The 18,913-nt window shown below is 33.4% G+C and overlaps 2 protein-coding genes across 3 annotated transcripts; one reads left to right on the top strand and one right to left on the bottom strand.

The window, feature by feature from the left end:
• Positions 1-1,208: 1,208 nt before the first annotated feature.
• Positions 1,209-1,526, bottom strand: LOC134697905 (mitochondrial import inner membrane translocase subunit Tim8-like). The gene has a single exon (XM_063560192.1). The coding sequence runs from the start codon at positions 1,524-1,526 to the stop codon at positions 1,209-1,211; it is 318 nt and encodes a 105-aa protein (XP_063416262.1).
• A 4,106-nt stretch (positions 1,527-5,632) lies between these two features.
• LOC134695591 (uncharacterized) lies at positions 5,633-16,854 on the top strand. 2 transcript variants are annotated; one of them, XM_063556867.1, is made up of 8 exons: positions 5,634-7,049; positions 8,758-8,838; positions 9,430-9,708; positions 10,269-10,461; positions 11,266-11,370; positions 12,011-12,195; positions 15,574-15,829; positions 16,386-16,854. In XM_063556867.1, exons 1-8 carry the CDS (start codon positions 5,706-5,708, stop codon positions 16,709-16,711), a joined length of 2,769 nt encoding a protein of 922 aa, XP_063412937.1. In that variant the 5' UTR covers positions 5,634-5,705; the 3' UTR covers positions 16,712-16,854. The 2 variants fall into 2 exon arrangements, with proteins under 2 accessions (XP_063412938.1, XP_063412937.1); XM_063556868.1 differs by lacking the exon at positions 11,266-11,370 and having other exon boundaries at positions 5,633-7,049.
• The last annotated feature ends 2,059 nt before the right edge of the window (positions 16,855-18,913 follow it).

Consider the following 18,913-nt stretch of genomic DNA (forward strand, 5'->3'; position numbering starts at 1 on the left):
CAGAATGATCAAACTGTTTTACTCTTTTCAATTTTTATTGGATACTACTATATACTAGTAAAATAGAACAAGCATTCTGTGAGTATTGCATGGCAAAACATAGACCACTACCGGTTAAACATTTATTGTAATTAATACAAATTCCAACTTGATCTATAGTTTGTCATGGTGTAAACTACATCAAATAACAAACAAACCTGCCACTTATACATCCAGTGACTAATAGTTCATATATATATAGGACGACATGAATATGTGTGTTACTACTGTATAGTGTATATTAGCTGCAACCAAATAAATATAAGCAGATTATTTCATTTTCTACAATATTAAGAAGTTGCCGTTAAAACTTTACACTATGAACGTAAACAAAAGAAACTAAAACTTTACACTATGAACGTAAACAAAAGAAACTAAAGAAAAGGAAAAAATCCAAAGTGTCAATTATCTTGATACAATATCTTTTACAAATCTTCATAAACAATATTGAGTTATTTCCCTTTCAACAGAAATCTAGTATAAATTAATAAGTACACGTATTTCATCCAAACTTTAATTCTAGGGAAAGAGTTCAACTGAACAAGGAGAAAGGCTAAAACGTGAAATTAGAATTCGACCTGTAACTTGTCGTAATAAACTAATATTAAAATCAAATATCAAATCAATCTCTTCAAGCATGAAGAAAAAAAGTCTGAATAACTGATTTTCAGCACTGACAGATGGATAGATGGACAGACAGACGGACAGAGTGCAAACTTAGGTCCACTTTGACTTCGTCTGAAGATTATTATATATTGTAAATATATATTTTCTCTGTAACTATGACATGTAGTTTTGTGAGAATAAAGTTCATTTGAAGGTGACTTATTTGATTGTTTTCACCTGTAGGAGTCAATATGTTCCATTTTCAGTAAGTGAAAATTTCAAATTGAAGTTAATAAAATATTGATTTTTCTATTAACTATGATCATTAAAACTGTATAGATTTGTTTATTGATGCTTCTGGCACGACTGGAATATACATTGTATGCTTTCCTGCTGAGCTGACAATTTTATAGTATTTTAACACAGTATTTTTACTGTAATTTAATAATATGAAGAGTATGGCAAACACATTTTAAACATCTCACTATAAATAAACATTTTTAATATAAAAAATTCCAGTCTAAATGATGAATTTGGTGTAAAAATCTTTATAGAATCTATCCTCATTGATGTTTATTTATCAAATTCTGAAATCGTCCTGCAACTAATAATAAAGTGTCTACGAATCTATCCACACAATTACATAAACATGTTTCTGTACGTCCGTCCATTTTTTCTCTCGGTTTGTCGACACATAGATCCCAACAGACGTCATTTAGTTTGTGTATTTGTTGTTGAAGTTGTGCCTTCTGTGATTCCATTTCTAAGAATGATTTCATTTCTGAATCCACTTGTCCTTGACCTCCTGGTGGTGGAGCACCAAATGATGATGGTGGTGGCTTTCCAAATGATGAAGCACCGAATCCTGTATCGTAGCTCATTGTTCTAATAAATCACTTTTTGATTCTGATGGCTAATAAGGTTTTATCTGAAAGACAATAAAAAGTGTGTTACATGTAAGATCTGGACACCAAATTGTTGCTAATTTAGCCTATTTACATGTGGAAAAAAAAGAAAGTAAGCACAGTGGCCTGTGGCGGGTCCAAAAGGGGGAGGGGTGTCACGGGGGTTAGAACCCCTTTTTTTGGGACGATCAATGCATTTGAATGGGGGCATATACTTGAAACCCCCCTTTTTAAAATGGCTGGATCTGTCCCTGAAGCATCACCACAGCTCCTGTCTCTATGCAGTACAAAGGATATACATTGAATCTCGAGGTGAATATGTCTTTCTTCAAATAGTTTATTTGTACGTTCATCTTGTGTTCATGGCATTTTGCGTGTGAAATAATTTTTGACAAAAAAAAGAGGAAAAAAATGTCAATTTACATTTGTTCTTGTGTGCAGATGCAGCAAATAAGTTGATTATCCCTTGGAAACTTTTGACAGTCATGGCAGAGGTAGTCTTAACTAAATGTTTACCACTAGTAATAAGGTATCCAAGTGCTCATGGCTCTCGCTAAGGATTTTTTAAGGCAAGTCTAGGGACTCATCATTTTTGACCATGGTGATCATGAGTCCAACAGTAAGTGGAAGATATTTTCTTGTAATATTATTTACATGTATTATTTTAGTCTCAATGACCTACATTTTGTAATAGAGCAATGAAATGACAATAAATTTTGATTACTTTTAAACTTTTGTTATAAAAATCAATGAAAATGATAATACATGTACAAATGTATATGTGTTCAGTTTCTACCAAATATTTCAATCTTAATGCATCTTAGGACTCTACACCAGTTTAGAAAATTTGGAGTCCTGACAGATACATGTATTTAACAAAGTCCAGGACTGATAGTGGGTCTCTTTGGGGTCTAAGTGTGACAGGGGATTGCTGATTTTTTGTAAGCGTGACATGTGAAAACGGGAAATGAGGTCTTGCCAAACCTGGGAAATGACAAAAAAATGAGAGTTGTTTACGTTCATAGTGTAAGCGGTATACGGGAATCTGACAAAACAGTAAGCGGGATCCGGAATGGGAACCCCCCAATGAGATCCCCCTGATAGACTTGCCTTAGGGAGAACCCTGTCAGGCACAGTCACTGCTCTGTGTTGATTGTTTATCAATGTCACATGCTGGTAAACTTTGGCGGTGCAAGTACGCACGAAGAGGATTTAGTAAGTAAGTAAAAATCACTGAATGAAGTATTATTTGTCAACAATAGGTTAAAGATTGGTAAATATATATAAATATGAAAATAAATGGTGAATGTGTGGAACACAGATGATGCCCCTGCCCCCTCCCCCCTTTATTTTGCATATAAATTTATAAAGGGAACATAACTTAGAGGTCATTAGCTAATTCATGCATAACAAATTAAATTGTGATTTTTGTTTGTTTGTGAAAAAATAATTCACTATTAGCAGAGGGTATCCTTTGAGCATGGTTCAATTTTGTCACAATAAGTTAAGAATCATTATTTTGTTCTTATTGTCTTCTATTTGAACAAAATACATGCATGTAAAAGTTTGTTGAAAATTCGCCAGGGAGAACATTGCATATCAATTTTAATCAAATTAAGTCGCCTCATACATTGTCATACATGTTACATAGGCCTCCAGATTTTTTAGAAAGTTAAGTGTTCACCCTTAGAACAGATTTGGCCACAACATAACAATTTTAAGTTTACTTTAACAACTGAGACTACAATCATTGACAATGTGTATATGTTAAGTTGTATGGCAAGCCAAAGTGGACAAAAAGAGCTATTTTCTAATATTAGAAAATCATTTTCTAATATTAAAAAATCATTTTCTAATATTAAAAAAGAAAAAGTCTATTTATTAATATTAGAAAATGAGAATCAAAACTAATTTCTTATATTAGAAATCCATTTTCTTATATTAATAAATGATTTTTTAATATTAGAAATTCATTTTTTAATATTAGAAAATCATTTTTTAATATTAGAAAATCATTTTCTGATATTAGAAAATCATTTTCTAATATTAGAAAATCATTTTCTAATATTACAAAATCAAAAGTAATTTCTTATATTAGAAATTCATTTTCTAATATTAATAAATCATTTTCTAATATTAAAAAATCATTTTCTACTATTAGAAAATCATTTTTTAATATTAGAAAATCATTTTTTAATATTAGAAAATCATTTTTTAATATTAGAAAATCATTTTTTAATATTAGAAAATCATTTTTAATATTAAAAAATAAGGTACTTTTTAATATTAGAAAATGATTTTCTAATATTAAAAAATGGTTTTCTAATATTAAAAAATGATTTTCTAATATTAAAAAATCATTTTCTAATATTAAAAAATGATTTTCTAATATTAAGAAATGATTTTTTAATATTAAAAAATCATTTTCTAATATTAAAAAGTACCTTATTTTTTAATATTAGAAAATGATTTTTTAAAATTAGAAAATAGCTCTTTTTGTCCACTTTGGCTTGCCATAAAGTTGAGCATGTTTAAATGAAGAATTTAATGTTCCCAGAGTTGAGGACTGTACTCAGTGTGGGAAGAATCGTGGTCCGTTCGCGCCCATTCACGTTCGCACCCACTCATATTCGCCCCCTTTCACTTTCGCACCCTACATGTTCGCAGTCAAAGTCTGTTCACACCCTACGTGTTCGCGCCCAATTTTATTGGTTTTGTGTTTGATAATTTTGTAATCAAGTTTTGACAAGTAGTATTCTTATAAGTATAATTGTTTTCATTGTCTCAAAATAAAGTGAGACAGTATTTTTTTTTGTGTTGAATAAATATCTTAATCATGTTTTATACAGTGTATTGTTAAAAAAAATTAGTATTTCTTTCTAATAAAGTGGGATTCTGTCAACGTTTTATTTTGTGTTGAATAACTCCTAATCATGTTTTGGTGAGTGTATTGCTATAACTTTGTTTAATTCACTATGTTTTTTGTTTGTGTGTTGAATAAGTTTTATCATGTTTGATGTTTTGGTTACAATAGTGTTTTGCTATATATGATTTTTTCATTGTTTCAGATCAAAGGGACCAAGCTGTTAAAAACAATTATCTTTCGTGTTTTTCATTTAAAATCTTCAATCTTTTACTCATAACAAGCTATAAATACATTCAGTATATTTACACGAAACTATTTGAAAAACAACAATCATGATTTTCCAATTATTCAACTTGATTTGAATTAAAATTGGGTGCGAATGTGTAGAGTGCGAACAGACCTTGGGTGCGAACGTGAAAGGTGCGAACGTGTAGGGTGCGAAAGTATATTGGGCGAGAACGGACCTGATACCGTGTGGGAAAATACAGGCAAAGTTTAGATGTTTATGTAGTGTCCTATATTTTGACTAAAGTGGAACCTAAATATAGATATTTCTTTTTTAAAAGTCAGGTGAAAGAACTCAGGATGAATTCTCCTGATACTCCCTTCTAGTAGTAGTACTGTCCACTTTTTTTGCTAACCTTGTGATCAGGTGTTCAAAGTTAGACAACCCTAGTTCAAATAGTTATGACATCTTGCATGGCTATTTTAATTTGTTTCTGAGAAGCTTCTATATAATAATGACATCTTGTAAGGCTATTTTTAAAAGGTGCCTTTTTAAAAATATAAAAAATAAATAAAATGGCCTTACAAGATGTCAAAATTATTTGGACTGCAAAGCAAACCTAGTCTAAATAATTACGAGGTCTGGCAATACGTCCCAGAAAAAAATTAAGATAGCCTTGGAAGTGAGAAGGCGTCCCAGAAAAATAAATAAAATAGACTTGCAAGTAGGAAAAAACCCCTTGCCAGACGTCATTAACAGATAAATAGGAAGAAATAGGAAAATCATATTGGACTAGGTGTCGTTATTTGAAGATCTCAATCAGGTCAGGTGTAAGTTTACATATTTACTATTTTTTTGGTTAAACTTTGACTCCACATGTATATAAAACTAGCTTATCATAACTATATTAACATGTTAACCTTCGTTCCTCGTGTTTTCTTATGTCGGAAGTTGACGAAATTGTAGCAAAGACTGACTGCGCATGGCGTTGACCTCTGACACAAAACGTAAACAATAGCACATGGATACCACACGTGTTGTGATGCCTGAAGCCGGCAATTAGATGGATCTAACAAAAGATAAATTAGATAAAGTAAAGATCAAAGCAGAGGAAAGAATCACAGACTGGATTGAAAGTTGTCAAACTGCTGGAATCACTCGCCTTTATGACCAATATGGAACTGCAAATTTTAAAAGGATAGAGTATAAAAAAGATGAGACACAGAAAAAAGAAAAAAATGCAGTTCCTTCAAGATTGAGACCGTTGAAACATAAAAAGGATGTGGAAATTCAGAAGAAATCTTTCGATAATAGAACAAGGGAAATCGATCACAAGAAGAAGGAGAAAGGAGACACAAAATCCCCAAGAAAGTCCACCAAAAGTAGCAAAGGCAGGGAGGATTCTATCAGTCGGCATACCATGGATTTCCAATCAGATTCAACACGAAAATACAGAGATAGCGCATCAATTTTTAGAGAAATGAACAACAGAAGTTCGCACAATAGAAGTTCATTCAAAAGCAGTGTCTGCAGTATGGATGCCATTTCACTGATGTGTGACGAACCTAAAGAGAATAATTTGGGTGGATTTCATATTCAGGGAAAATTAGATAAATTTAAAGGATCCGACCTTAGTTTCTTGCAATTTACCGATACAACAAAAACAAAGATATCAAAGAAGGTCTGTTCAACAAAGATGGGAACTAAGTCCAGGTTTGATCCGCTGAAATTACCAAAGAGGTTTCAGATAGAAAAATCGAATGTTAATACAATAGCAAAGGCAGAAAAAACATTTTATGAATATGACAAAAGTGAATATTTTAAACCAGGAATGAGTAAAGTGGTAGGAAACAAAGATAGACGCAAGAAAATCAAAATGCCATCCGGAACTGAATGCATATCAGAGGAAGACAGATCAAGTTCGGAAGGAACGTTAGAATCAATGAGATTACCAAGGGCATCTTTTCAAATTTCAACAGATATTCCTTTCAGAGAACTAAATCGTACATGTACTTCACCAATAACCATACAGATATCTACAGAGACGCCGCCACCCGGTTCTATGTCTAGACCCCCTTCAACATTATTTTCTCAAATTCCCGTGACTTTCACCATAGACACCAATTCTGTAAATGAATACGTTAAAAGATCGAATTCTCCATTTGCCAATGAACCACCAACAATAGCTGACGAAACAAGAGCACACTCATCTTTTGCATTGTGGTCTCCGACAACATCTCCTTTAGCACTGAGGCCATCGCGAAGTGAAATAAACACTCATAAACCATCGCATAAACTTGAGCTAGCTCCATTATCGTTGGGATTGAAAAGAAACAAATCGCGTCTGAGCCGTATTAATCTTTCAACGACACCTTCTTCCATCTTACGCACGGGAAAATCCTCTACGGTAAATCTATTTGTAAAGAATAAAAAGGGTACTGCAGGGGAAATTTATATCCTTCATCAGACGTAGTCGTGCATCCAGAATGTTAAGGGGGGACTTTATTGTGGGTTAAAAATAAAGTTGACATATTTTCACAAGGATAAAATAAAATAAAGACAGTATATTTGTCTATGGGAGGGAAATATGGAATGCATAATGCAAAACGCTCAAGATCTGCAATCACTAAAAAATAAAATCGTTCCATCAATCTCGATTTAAATAGAAAAGCCAGTGTCGTGTTTTATTAACTTATTTTTATATTTGGGTATTAAAAAAAACATTTGCTCGCAGCTTTTGTTTACATTTGCGCGCATTTTTTTTGCAGGTAACACAAGTAAAATAAAGAAAATTTATTTTAAATATGACTCAATCTAATATAAAACCGATCTCTCATGCTCCCGTTTTCTGATATGTCGCTCCCACGCGACATATCAGAAAACGGGAGCATGAGAGATCGGTTTTTAATTAGATTGAATATGACTATATCTAAAATGAATTTAGAAAATATTCAATTTGCAAATTATGGAAGTTCGCGACTCATTTTCAAAATAAATAGCTTTTCATACAACTAGTATATATTGTTTGATAGGGAATACTCAAGGAATAAAAAAGCAAAAACATATGTATAGAGCTCAATGCGCTTGTTTTCGAGATATTAGCCATTGAAATTTGGACGGAAAACTGTTCTCTCTTGATTTTTCATAGCTTTATTATTGAAAAGTTAAATGTCTTAAACACTATTAAAAAATAAAAAAAAGATTTTAGTTTAAACAGTATTTATTAATGAAAAATGTCAAGACAAATATTACAATGTTACATAAAGTTCAAATATGGGATTCGGAAACAAGTTTGATTTTTTTTTTATAAATCTGTCTCCCTTAAATAAGATTTTACCTTATAAGACTTTACAAATGGCTTATAATACATGCAAAAGATTTATAAAAAGAAAAAAGGGGGTCAAGTGGCAAAATTTTTAAGGAATTCAAATGGGTAAAACCAGAGGATTCTAAAAATCTGACAAAAATTCCCAAACATGACAAGCGAACAACTTTAAAATTGTATTTATTGCATATTGAATCTATTTTTTTATTTTTAAAAACAGTTATCCATGATAACATTAAACTCGTAATAGCTTTAGCCATGTATACATGTAAATTAGTTGCGAATATTGCAGAGTAAGAAGTATTCTCTTTCATAATTTTACTGAATAGCGATTACTGAATAAATGTGCAAAGTCAATTCGAAAAGTTGCGTCAGGTCACTCACATGGAGTTTCGCTTAACAGAAACAAATTGTGGAAAGCTGGGGGGGGGGGGGGGGGGGTCGTTTCTGCTTTAAAGACCCAGATTCATTTCATTCTCACTACAACGAGTAGTTTACAACGTTACGACATGTATAATCGGTACTTTTAGTATTTGTTCTTTAACATTTACTATATTTTTACATTTGTATCGGCTGTATCTAATTCCAGGACTAATTGCGTGTGCTTAGTTATAATAGGACTGGCGCACTTGTCGCGCTAGAAAAATAGTTAAATAAATACATGAATATCATTCTACCTGTATTTATCGGTGCAAATGTAAGGATTTGTGCGCGCAAATGTAATGCACCGTTGTTCTCTATTCTGGCCAACCCACAACCTATTAACACGTTTTCAAAATGCTCTTTTCAGTTATTATCCCGAACTGTCAGTCGCAGGTTTCCAGGCGGAGTTCCAAGTTCAACTAATGTCTCTGTTGCAGACGACAGAAAGGTAAGAATTGAATCCTTTTATCATACAGATTTCGTGTCAGCCAATGAAATTTCAACCTTCAAATGATTAAACGTGTGTATTAATCCGACAACACCAAAGGATACCGAAAAGTCTCGACACCAGAAAACTAGAACAAACTTGGCGTTGTCAGATCATTATTAATAAGCAATTGAGGCTTGGACACCGTTTTTTTAATTAGATACCCGATTTTACATAAGAAAACAAACAGTCTAATTAATGGCTCAATTTTGACCAGACGAATCAGCAATCATTCAGATTTCATTACTTTTTCAGACCCCTTACGGAGCTACATGATAAATGCATATAATTTTATGTAACAAGTATTTAATTTACTTCAAACGTTCACCGCCTCACTTTCTTTCTCAAATTCCTGGACCCGGGCTTTTCAACTGAACCAAAAAGAAATCATTTCGATTTATTTTTGACACCACATTGCACACGTTTGTTTTAAATGATATACAAGTATTGTATTTCGGAGAGCTTCGAGTGAATATATAGCGAATGGATGAACGAAGATATAAATGAATTCGAAAGAACAAGTTTTTATTCATTTATGTTAATTTTTTGTAGGCGGTTGTTTTGGAAAGGTTTCGACGGTTTACGAATAAATTTATATGTGTGTCTCGTCTTCTCAATGCTGTGAAGGCAAAAATGAAAATGCAAACAAGAGAGGAGATTAGTTCGGTAAAGAAAGAAGACGAAAAGGGCCACAAAAGTAATGTATTAGATTTTGATGTCAGCTATTTCAGAAGTGCGACAACTTCATACGGTGGACTCTCTCATAGAGCTAGGGATGCCTTATGGAAAATGGTTCACCAGCGTACAGAAAGAGACATCAGAACTCTTGAGGTATATAGTCATAAGGGGATAGCACGGCTCAATCACGTAAAAGTTTTATTGTTGGAGTAGCCCAGTTTGAACATTAGGGCCTACAAGCCTCAGTTTGGGATCCTTGGACTCCTTTCACAAATAGCTGAAATGTAAATATACTCGTAAGTCATTTAACATGTTACTGATCATTCCAGTATAACTTATGTTCAATTTTAATATCTAATCGTGAGATTCTTCGTGAAAAAGAGTCACTGTTTTCACTGATAAGATTCTAGGCTTTTCTGATAGGAGTCCGAAGTAGGGTTTATACCAATAAGCGTGCATGACACACAATTCTATTTCGTGGTTTTAAACGACAGTCAATGCATGTCATCCATTTCATTAAAGCATCTTTACACAGAACTAAAAGCAATCATCCATTGCTTTGTCGGTTTATTTTCAACTTCAGAATTTGAATGTCCCTTGGGTATGTCTGAGTTTGCATGAGACATTTGATAATGGGCATTTAAAAAAAACATACTTTAAAAGTAAAAAATCTTATGACTTATAACAGTTAATTTTCCTTGGTCTTTTTTCAGGAAGTTATGGATCGTCTCCCCTTCTTTCACAAGTATCCCAAGTCGATAAAAGCAGATCTGGCCAGAATGTTATGGTATGACCGCTTTGAAGACCAGAGAATTATCATAAAGCAGGGAGACATCGGAACCCGGATGTATTTTGTTGTTTCTGGGTGTGTAAGTTTGCAGACGACCGATATAGATCCTAGGAGTGGTACGTTTTAACATATATTGCATGGAACTGTAAGGGGACAACTGTCTTATTAAACTTTAAAAAAGGGGGGTTATAGTCAGATATTTTTTGCGCCGAAAGCGGGAACATGTTTTGTCGTTTTCCGACGCTATCGACCAAATTATTTTTTTTCAAAATGTAGCACCACTATAAAATTTGGGAAAAATAAGGATTTAGAATAAAAAATTTTTCATCTTCTAGACCACAATATTTTTTTCACCAAATCAGTAATCAGAATATTTTAAAGGAAAAAACCATAACTTTTAAAGTTAATTTGTTCCTAACACGTTTAAGTTTTCAATTTAAGTAACACTTTTCAACTTTCATATGCAGGCTTCCGACGCACCTTTTATCAGATAAACACACCAACATAATACTTGTATTGCATTTAAGGTACACATATTAAGAGCCATCAAATATTGGGTGTAGTTTTTCGAAGAACGGAACACTTTTATATAAAAGTAAATCAAGAAAACAAGATGTACGTGTTTTCGTGCATGCTTAGAATACCCATGATCGTAAACCAAATTATAAAAAAAAACAGGGGGTATAGGTAAATGTAGGCTGACAGATCCAAAAAGCACACACGCGCTACTAACAACTCATGACTAATTTGCTGCTGAAAAATCTTGAGCGCTTGCCAAATATCAAGAAACTGTGTTTCGGGCCACTGACTTAGTATTTAAAGTAAATTAAAGTTGAGATGGGAAATGTGTCAACAACCGTATCAAAGAGCAGGTACATTTATGATACACGGTCTCTCGCGTAATGTCTTTATTCTTTCAGGCATCAAACATGTTATTCATCTAAAAGATGTCAAATCCGGTGCTACCTTTGGAGAACTTGCTCTCATTAGAGACATGAAAAGAAACTATACGGCAGTTTGCAAAGGTAAATAACTCTAATAACGGGGATCTTTTAATGGATTAGAACAGTCTCTCCCTTATCATCTGGGGTAGTAAAAAAAAGAGGGGGGGCTGTTCTCTTACTATAAATAATGAATGGTAGAGATGATCCAGATTTCGACATTTTCCATAGATGAACTCAAAATCATAGTTGTAAATGTTTCTCTCCATGGAATAGTGTAATCAGGGTTACTTAATATGTATACTTTGTCAAAACATATACAAAATTTAAGAATTGTAAAAGTAAATCTGTATACATTTGTTAATAAAACATATATAAAAGTATGAGTTACTGATTGGCTAACATGCTCGCCCATACCTCAAAATGGTAAAAGACTGCGCATTAATTTCATTTGCAGTTTTGAGTCATTTTATTTAGTTACTTTGACAGGTCAAGAAATACTTTGGTAATTTTAACAGTAGATCATCTATACTGATACGATTCAGTGACAATGCACACGTACAGTATAAAATTTGATTTGCGTTTACTGATATTTATAGAATAATAAATGAGCCTTTCTTTTACTCAATGTACACTTTTATTACTGCTTCTTGTTTAGTGACCCCCTTAAAATGATTTTTTCGTTTGTTTCGTCCCTTTCTCTCTTCTTATCTACATCTTTTAGGTGATAGCGAGTTTTTAAGTCTAAGTAAGGACGAGTTTAATAATGTTTTACGTCACCAATATGAAGAGAACTGGCAGCAACGAAATACATTTATTAGGAGCCAACAAAGTTTCGAAGGAGCCTCCATTGACCAGATGAAGAGCGTAACAGATATGTCAGATATGAAGTCTTTCCCAGACAACACCGTAAGCCTTATTAAACATGCCGCAAAACTTGTTTTACATTTAACTGGATGGCAAACCGAAATGCTGTGATATTATAGCGGGGAGTTCGGACTAAAGGGACCAAGACAGTGGGGGACCCTATCATATAAATTAGTTTTAGCAAAATTCAATTTTAAAAGTCCAATGAAACAATCACGGTTAAAGAATGTTATGTATGCCAGTGCATATGATGTACAAATGATGTATATGCTGCAGCTGTGCTATTTGCTCCCAGGTTGGGGCACTTCAATACTTAATTGATACGGGTGCCTCTGGCCAAATGAACATTTTTAAATTATAAGAAAACAAGAACTGTCTTTATAAAAGAAATCCGACGTATTTAAATTTGAGTATATGTTTAAAACTATCATTTCGATAACCTTCAGTAGCACAATGATTTAATGATGCAGGACATCTTTAATTTTAAAATCTCCATATGAATAACGTTTTCTCTGTTTGTGTTCAGTATGCTCGGTCCTATACATTCACCAAAACCCCGTGGAAATCTCACATGCGTAAGTGCGTTCTAAAATGCACGTACCTTCGTACAACGAAGTTTACATGAAAAATTATATAATTGTCCCGAATAAACAGCTGTCATGGACGCAAAGAGCTATTGGAGAAACAATTATATAAAAAAAATTATAAATCTTTGTAAGATCTACTTCAAATATTTATAGTTTTACACTTGCTTTCCATCACGATATAATTAACGAGACGTTTTTGAAACACAACCAAATCACCCATCATGACAGCATTTTGTCCAATCACAGAAAGGATTTTCGAGCATACGTATTCTGTTGCCATAGTTAAGCCTCCTTAAGTTCAAAGGGCACAAACCGAAACTTTACCGACTACGTCGGAAAAATCCCAAATTTTCCCTTTGAAGAGTTTTCCCATATTGTTTGGGATTCATGTAATGTAATATGTAAAAGTTGAATACCAAACTTGAAAGTGTCAAAAGAGAGAAAATTGGTCGCTAAAAAACCCGCAGAAATACTAAAGGGGTGGTTGGGGGGAGGTTAACAGACTTAAAGTTATAGGAACATTATGAGGGTGTTGGGGAAAAAGGGGGGGGATAATTATTGACCTTATCGTATATTTCTAGTTTCCCCGACCTACTAACATATTTCAACTTCATGGAAGGGTAACCTATTCAAGCGTTCTATCACCTTGGATATAGGAAGTAGCCCACCCCACCCCACATCGGAAGGTTATTTACACAGTCAAATTGCATTGAGCGTATATACAATCACTTACCGTATATTAAAACAGTCACTGACCGTATATTATCGACTTGTTTATGACGTTGACAATGCGTTTCCTTAGTTTTATTTATGAAGTCATTACAACGGTACAGGTTCACGGAATTTTTACGTAGTTTGCACAAAATAATGATTTTTACCCTTTAGAAATATTTCATTTGGAACGGTTGTAGGAGTTCCAGTATATAAAGAATAATCATACATTGTCTCTACATATACATTTGATTAGTACCCGATTCAAAAACAGGATATATTTCAACTTGTTTCTCAGCCTTGTATAAAGACAATTTGTCGGAGACAATGAACGAGGGTAGTATTTGGGGTACCTCAAGTTCATGATAAATAACGGTAAAAATTGTTGCTGGCCAATTCAACAGTAATTTTTGGTGTATGCCGAAACAATGTGAACTTTTAGATGATATTTTTTTTGCGGCTGAATTTGACGCTTCACGTAATTTTTTCTCTCCAAAAATGACGCCTAAAATAATTACCTTAGACCTCTGACGAATCATGATAAGGATATTTTGACAAATCACAGTAAAATTTTAACTAATTTGACGCTAACGGTATCCGACAATGTATATCATGCATGTAAAGTGCGAATACAAATCCTTCAGAACATGTAGATATAAAACACAACTAAATGTGTATTTTTCTACATGAAGATGAAGATTTATAAACTTTCGTATTCTATTGCTGAAGTTTACCGTCAATAAAAAGAATCATAGAGGACGTGAATAAAACTGAAGTGAGCTGATAGATATGCAAAAATGCAATGATTTTCTAACAGTGAAATTATTAAATTATTTGATGAGCTTTCAGAATCAATAAACACAATCTTATTTCCACGTTAACTTTGTTAACCGATTATTTCATGACTTTCCGTATATATTTCTGATGAAAAGGTAACCAATCCAAGCAGCACGTTCTATCACATTGTGTTTAGGAAGCCCACCCCATCCCACTCCCGAAGGTTATTTACACAGTCAAATTGCATTGACCGTATAAACATGACTTTCCGATCACGGATTTCCCTTCAGACATGCATGTAGTTACGCTGTGTGGTTGCCGAAGTACCAACGAGAGGTTTCGTGGTTAAGGTCGCTGCAAATTGAAAGCTATCGGCTCGGGAAATTAAAGTACGGAGCACACTATACCATGATTATTCATTATAGCAATTTACAATTCTGAAATATGCATAAGACAAGTAATTTTTTGAAAAATATGTCTATCTATATAGCATGCATGTATTTTATAGTACGTAACACTAACGCGCGTCGATCTGGTGTAAACAAAATTAATCCTAGTATCTATGATGAGCCTTTTTAGCCATTCAAGTCTTATACATGTAAGTCTTAAAGTTTAACTTATCTTGCCCGAAGGTCCAAGTGAGCTAGCTATAATCATCACTTGGAGTCCATCGTCCGTCGTCGTCGTTCACTTTTTATAATTTGAACGTCTTCCAAAGAACCACTAAATTGAATGAAACCAAACATAGCATGATTATTCCTAATACGAGCCTGACTTAGTGTTGTTACTATGTCGTTAGCCGATCCATCATCTAAGATTGCCACCATGCGGGGGACTTCGTATGATAGGACCCTATGGACAATACATACACATGTCTGCATGTTGAGAATCACTAAATGGAATGAAACCAAAAATAGATTCAGGTGAGCGACACAAGCTCTTCGGAGCCTTTAGTTTTTTGCTCAATATATATGTTTTCAATACAGAAATACTGAAATACATGAGTTCAACTTTATAGTACAATAAATCATCTACGCAACAGAAATACAGATTCGCCGGAGGATGTCAAGGGGAAATTTAACTGGTTCCTGGAAAGAAAACTATCGATTGTGAATCAGGAGCCTGGTCACTTGGGAATGAATGCAAATGTATGCAGATTAAGAAATTCAAATTCCTGCTACAAATGTAGCACCTGTCACATGGATCTTGCAAGTACAAATCCCGCGATAAAAAAATTGTCATGTGATAACACTAATTGCGATAACTTGCTACGAACAGTCTTGAAAGTAATTGAAAAATATTGATATTTTTCATTGAAATTTTTAAACGTGTTGTATTTTTTTAGGTTATATTTGGAGACAAGACACAGTTGACAGAAGCTGTTTACTTTATCAGAAAAGGAAAATGTGACATGATAAAGAAAATATCACTGCTCAGGACTCAGTCCCCTTACCTGCGACCGTCCCTGTTTTTGTCAGATAACAAAAAAGATCATTCTGAATTTCTGAACAAACCATATGGAAAACACACTAGGATATGTAGAACAGAAAACCACATGCTGACAGTCATGTCTCTCTATCCTGGTGACTATTTTGGTGTTGGTATGTTAATTTATCAGTATTGGTACATACTATAATAGTTTGTAATCATAACAAATGGACATAAAGGACTGTATTTGCAGCTCAAAAATTTCTGTACTAAGTAAGCTAGATATATAGTCATGTCTCTCTATCCTAGCAACTCGTATGCAGATCCAATAGGCACTACATTAGTTATTTTTGGGACCTTTATAGCTTGCTGTGCAGAGGGAGCAAAGGCTCGGTGTTAAATGCTGAAACATACAATGGTTTACTTTTACAAATTGTGTCTTAGATGGAGAGTTGTCTCGTTGACACTCATACCACATCTTTTTATATCTATATACCTATATATCCTGATTACTATTTTGGTGTTGGTATGTGAATTTATTACTATAAGTACATAATATGATAGTGAGTTTATAGTACAAATCAAATTATATACAATATTCCTGTCTCTAAATCCTGATGATTATTTTGGTGATGTTATGCGAATGTATTACTATTAGTTCAAACAATAAAGTTACTTGACAGTATATATACTAACAGCCAGACACTTATCTAATTTTTTTATCCGCAGGTGAAAATCTTCAGGATACTTATATCATTACAAATGGTAAAGTAGAATGCTTGGTGATCAACTCTGCATTCTTTGCAATAAATCTAATGATGGATCAACTGGACGAGATGAAGAACAAGAATGAGGAAAAAATACCCTCTAATCAAAATCTGTATCTTAAGTTTGAAGCAAACAGGAAGTGGACGGAATATAAGAAAAGTCTTGTTGAAAATGTAGTCAGCCGAAAAAGAATCCCAAATGTTACGACAGAAGAGGATATTCCAAAGATTTTAACAATGTCACCTTCCATTCCAGCAGACTTGTTGTGGAAAGACAAACCGGCTTAGTTTTGAATATGTTACAAATCAAGATCACACAAAGGTTTAAGCAATGGAGCATTCCATTTTGAAGACTTGTTTTGGAGAGAAAAGAAAGTCTCAATGCAATAAAAGATTTTTATAAATCAATAAAACAGGAGCACTATGAACAAGTTGTTATTTTTTCTGTCATATTATATTTTGAGGTCAAATTACAGTTTTAAATGGGCTATGTTATATACATGCTTTGCTTGTTGAAATATTACTGATTGAATTCTTTCAAAACAGGTGAACATTTGTATAGGAAGCACATTAAAAATTTGTGAAAAAACTTTATAATATGTTTTAAAATCTCAAATCTCTAATTTGTAATATTTATATTTTTTCTTGAAAAATATATAAATATCCCCTTTTGTAAAAATTTTCAGAGGCGATCAGTATCATGAATCAAAATAATGCAAAAAGAAAATCTTGCTTACAGGTTTACTCCTAGAAGTTTCAAAACTTCAACACAGTGAAAATAACAGCTTAACATTTAGGCAATGCAAAGTTATTGCTGAAATAAGTTTCAGTAAACTAGAGGCTCCAAAGAGCCTGTGTCGCTCACCTTGGTCTATGTGAATGAAGCAGATGGATTCATGACAAAATTGTGTTTTGGTGATGGTGATGTGTTTGTAAATCTTACTTTACTAGTCTTGCTGCTTACATTTATCTCTATCTATAATGAACTTGGCCCAGTAGTTTCAGTGGAAAATGTTAATAAAAATTTACAAATTTTATGAAAATTGTTAAAAATTGACTATAAAGGACAATAACTCCTTAGGGGGTCAATTGACAATTTCGGTCATGTTGACTTATTTGTAAATCTTACTTTGCTGAACATAATTGCTGTTTACAGTTTATCTCTATCTATAATAAAATTTAAGATAATAACCAAAAACAGCAAAATTTCCTTAAAATTACCGATTCAGGGGCAGTTGTCAAATTTAACTGAAAATTATAGGGCAGATGGATCTTGATCTGATTAATTTTACCCCGTGTTGGATTTGCTCTAAATGCTTTGGTTTTTGAGTTATAAGCCAAAAACTGCATTTTACCCCTATGTTCTATTTTTAGCTGTGGCGGCCATCTTGATTTGATAGTCGGGTCATCGGACACATTTTTAAAACAAGATACCCCAAAGATGATGATTGCCAAGTCTGGATTAATTTGGCCCAGTAGTTTCAGAGGAGAAGATTTTTTGTAAAAGATAACTAAGATTTACGAAAAATGGTTAAAAATTGACTATAAAGGGCAATAACTCCTAAACGGGTCAACTGACCATTTCGGTCATGTTGACTTATTTGTAAATCCTACTTTACTTAACATTATTGCTGTTTACAGTTTATCTCTATCTATAATAATATTCAAGATAATAACCAAAAACTGCAAAATTTCCACAAAAATTACCAATTCAGGGGCAGCAACCCAACAACGGGTTGACCGATTCATCTGAAAATTTCAGGGCAGATAGATCTTGACCTGATAAACATTTTTACCCCTGTCAAATTTCCTTTAAATGCTTTGGTTTTTGAGTTATAAGCCAAAAACTGCATTTTACCCCTATGTTCTATTTTTAGCCGTGGCGGCCATCTTGGTTGGTTGACCGGGTCACGCCACACATTTTTTAAACTAGATACCCCAATGATGATTGTGGCCAAGTTTGGTTGAATTTGGCCCAGTAGTTTCAGAGGAGAAGATTTTTGTAAAAGATTACTAAGATTTACGAAAAATGGTTAAAAATTTACTATAAAGGGCAATAACTCCTAAACGGGTCAACTGACCATTTCGGTCCTGTTGACTTATTTGTAAATCCTACTTTACTAAACATTATTGCTCTTTACAGTTTATCTCTATCTATAATAATATTCAAGATAATAACCAAAAACTGCAAAATTTCCACAAAATTACCAATTCAGGGGCAGCAACCCAACAACGGGTTGACCGATTCATCTGAAAATTTCAGGGCAGATAGATCTTGACCTGATAAACATTTTTACCCCATGTCAGATTTCCTCTAAATGCTTTGGTTTTTGAGTTATAAGCCAAAAACTGCATTTTACCCCTATGTTCTATTTTTAGCCTTGGCGGCCATCTTGGTTGGTTGACCGGGTCACGCCACACATTTTTTAAACTAGATACCCCAATGATGATTGTGGCCAAGTTTGGTTCAATTTGGCCCAGTAGTTTCAG

Source organism: Mytilus trossulus, chromosome 14, assembly GCF_036588685.1.
Source record: "Mytilus trossulus isolate FHL-02 chromosome 14, PNRI_Mtr1.1.1.hap1, whole genome shotgun sequence".
NCBI lineage: Eukaryota > Metazoa > Mollusca > Bivalvia > Mytilida > Mytilidae > Mytilus > Mytilus trossulus.

What these genes read in the sequence shown, in the direction of transcription:
- LOC134697905 (XM_063560192.1), bottom strand. Translation starts at nt 1,526, where the DNA reads ATGAGCTACGATACAGGATTCGGTGCTTCATCATTTGGAAAGCCACCA.
- LOC134695591 (XM_063556867.1), top strand. Translation starts at nt 5,706, where the DNA reads ATGGATCTAACAAAAGATAAATTAGATAAAGTAAAGATCAAAGCAGAG. An exon ending in CGATATAGATCCTAGGAGTG is followed by an intron (nt 10,462 to 11,265) that starts GTACGTTTTAAC and finishes TTATTCTTTCAG; the next exon opens with GCATCAAACATGTTATTCAT. An exon ending in AGTCTTTCCCAGACAACACC is followed by an intron (nt 12,196 to 15,573) that starts GTAAGCCTTATT and finishes GTATTTTTTTAG; the next exon opens with GTTATATTTGGAGACAAGAC.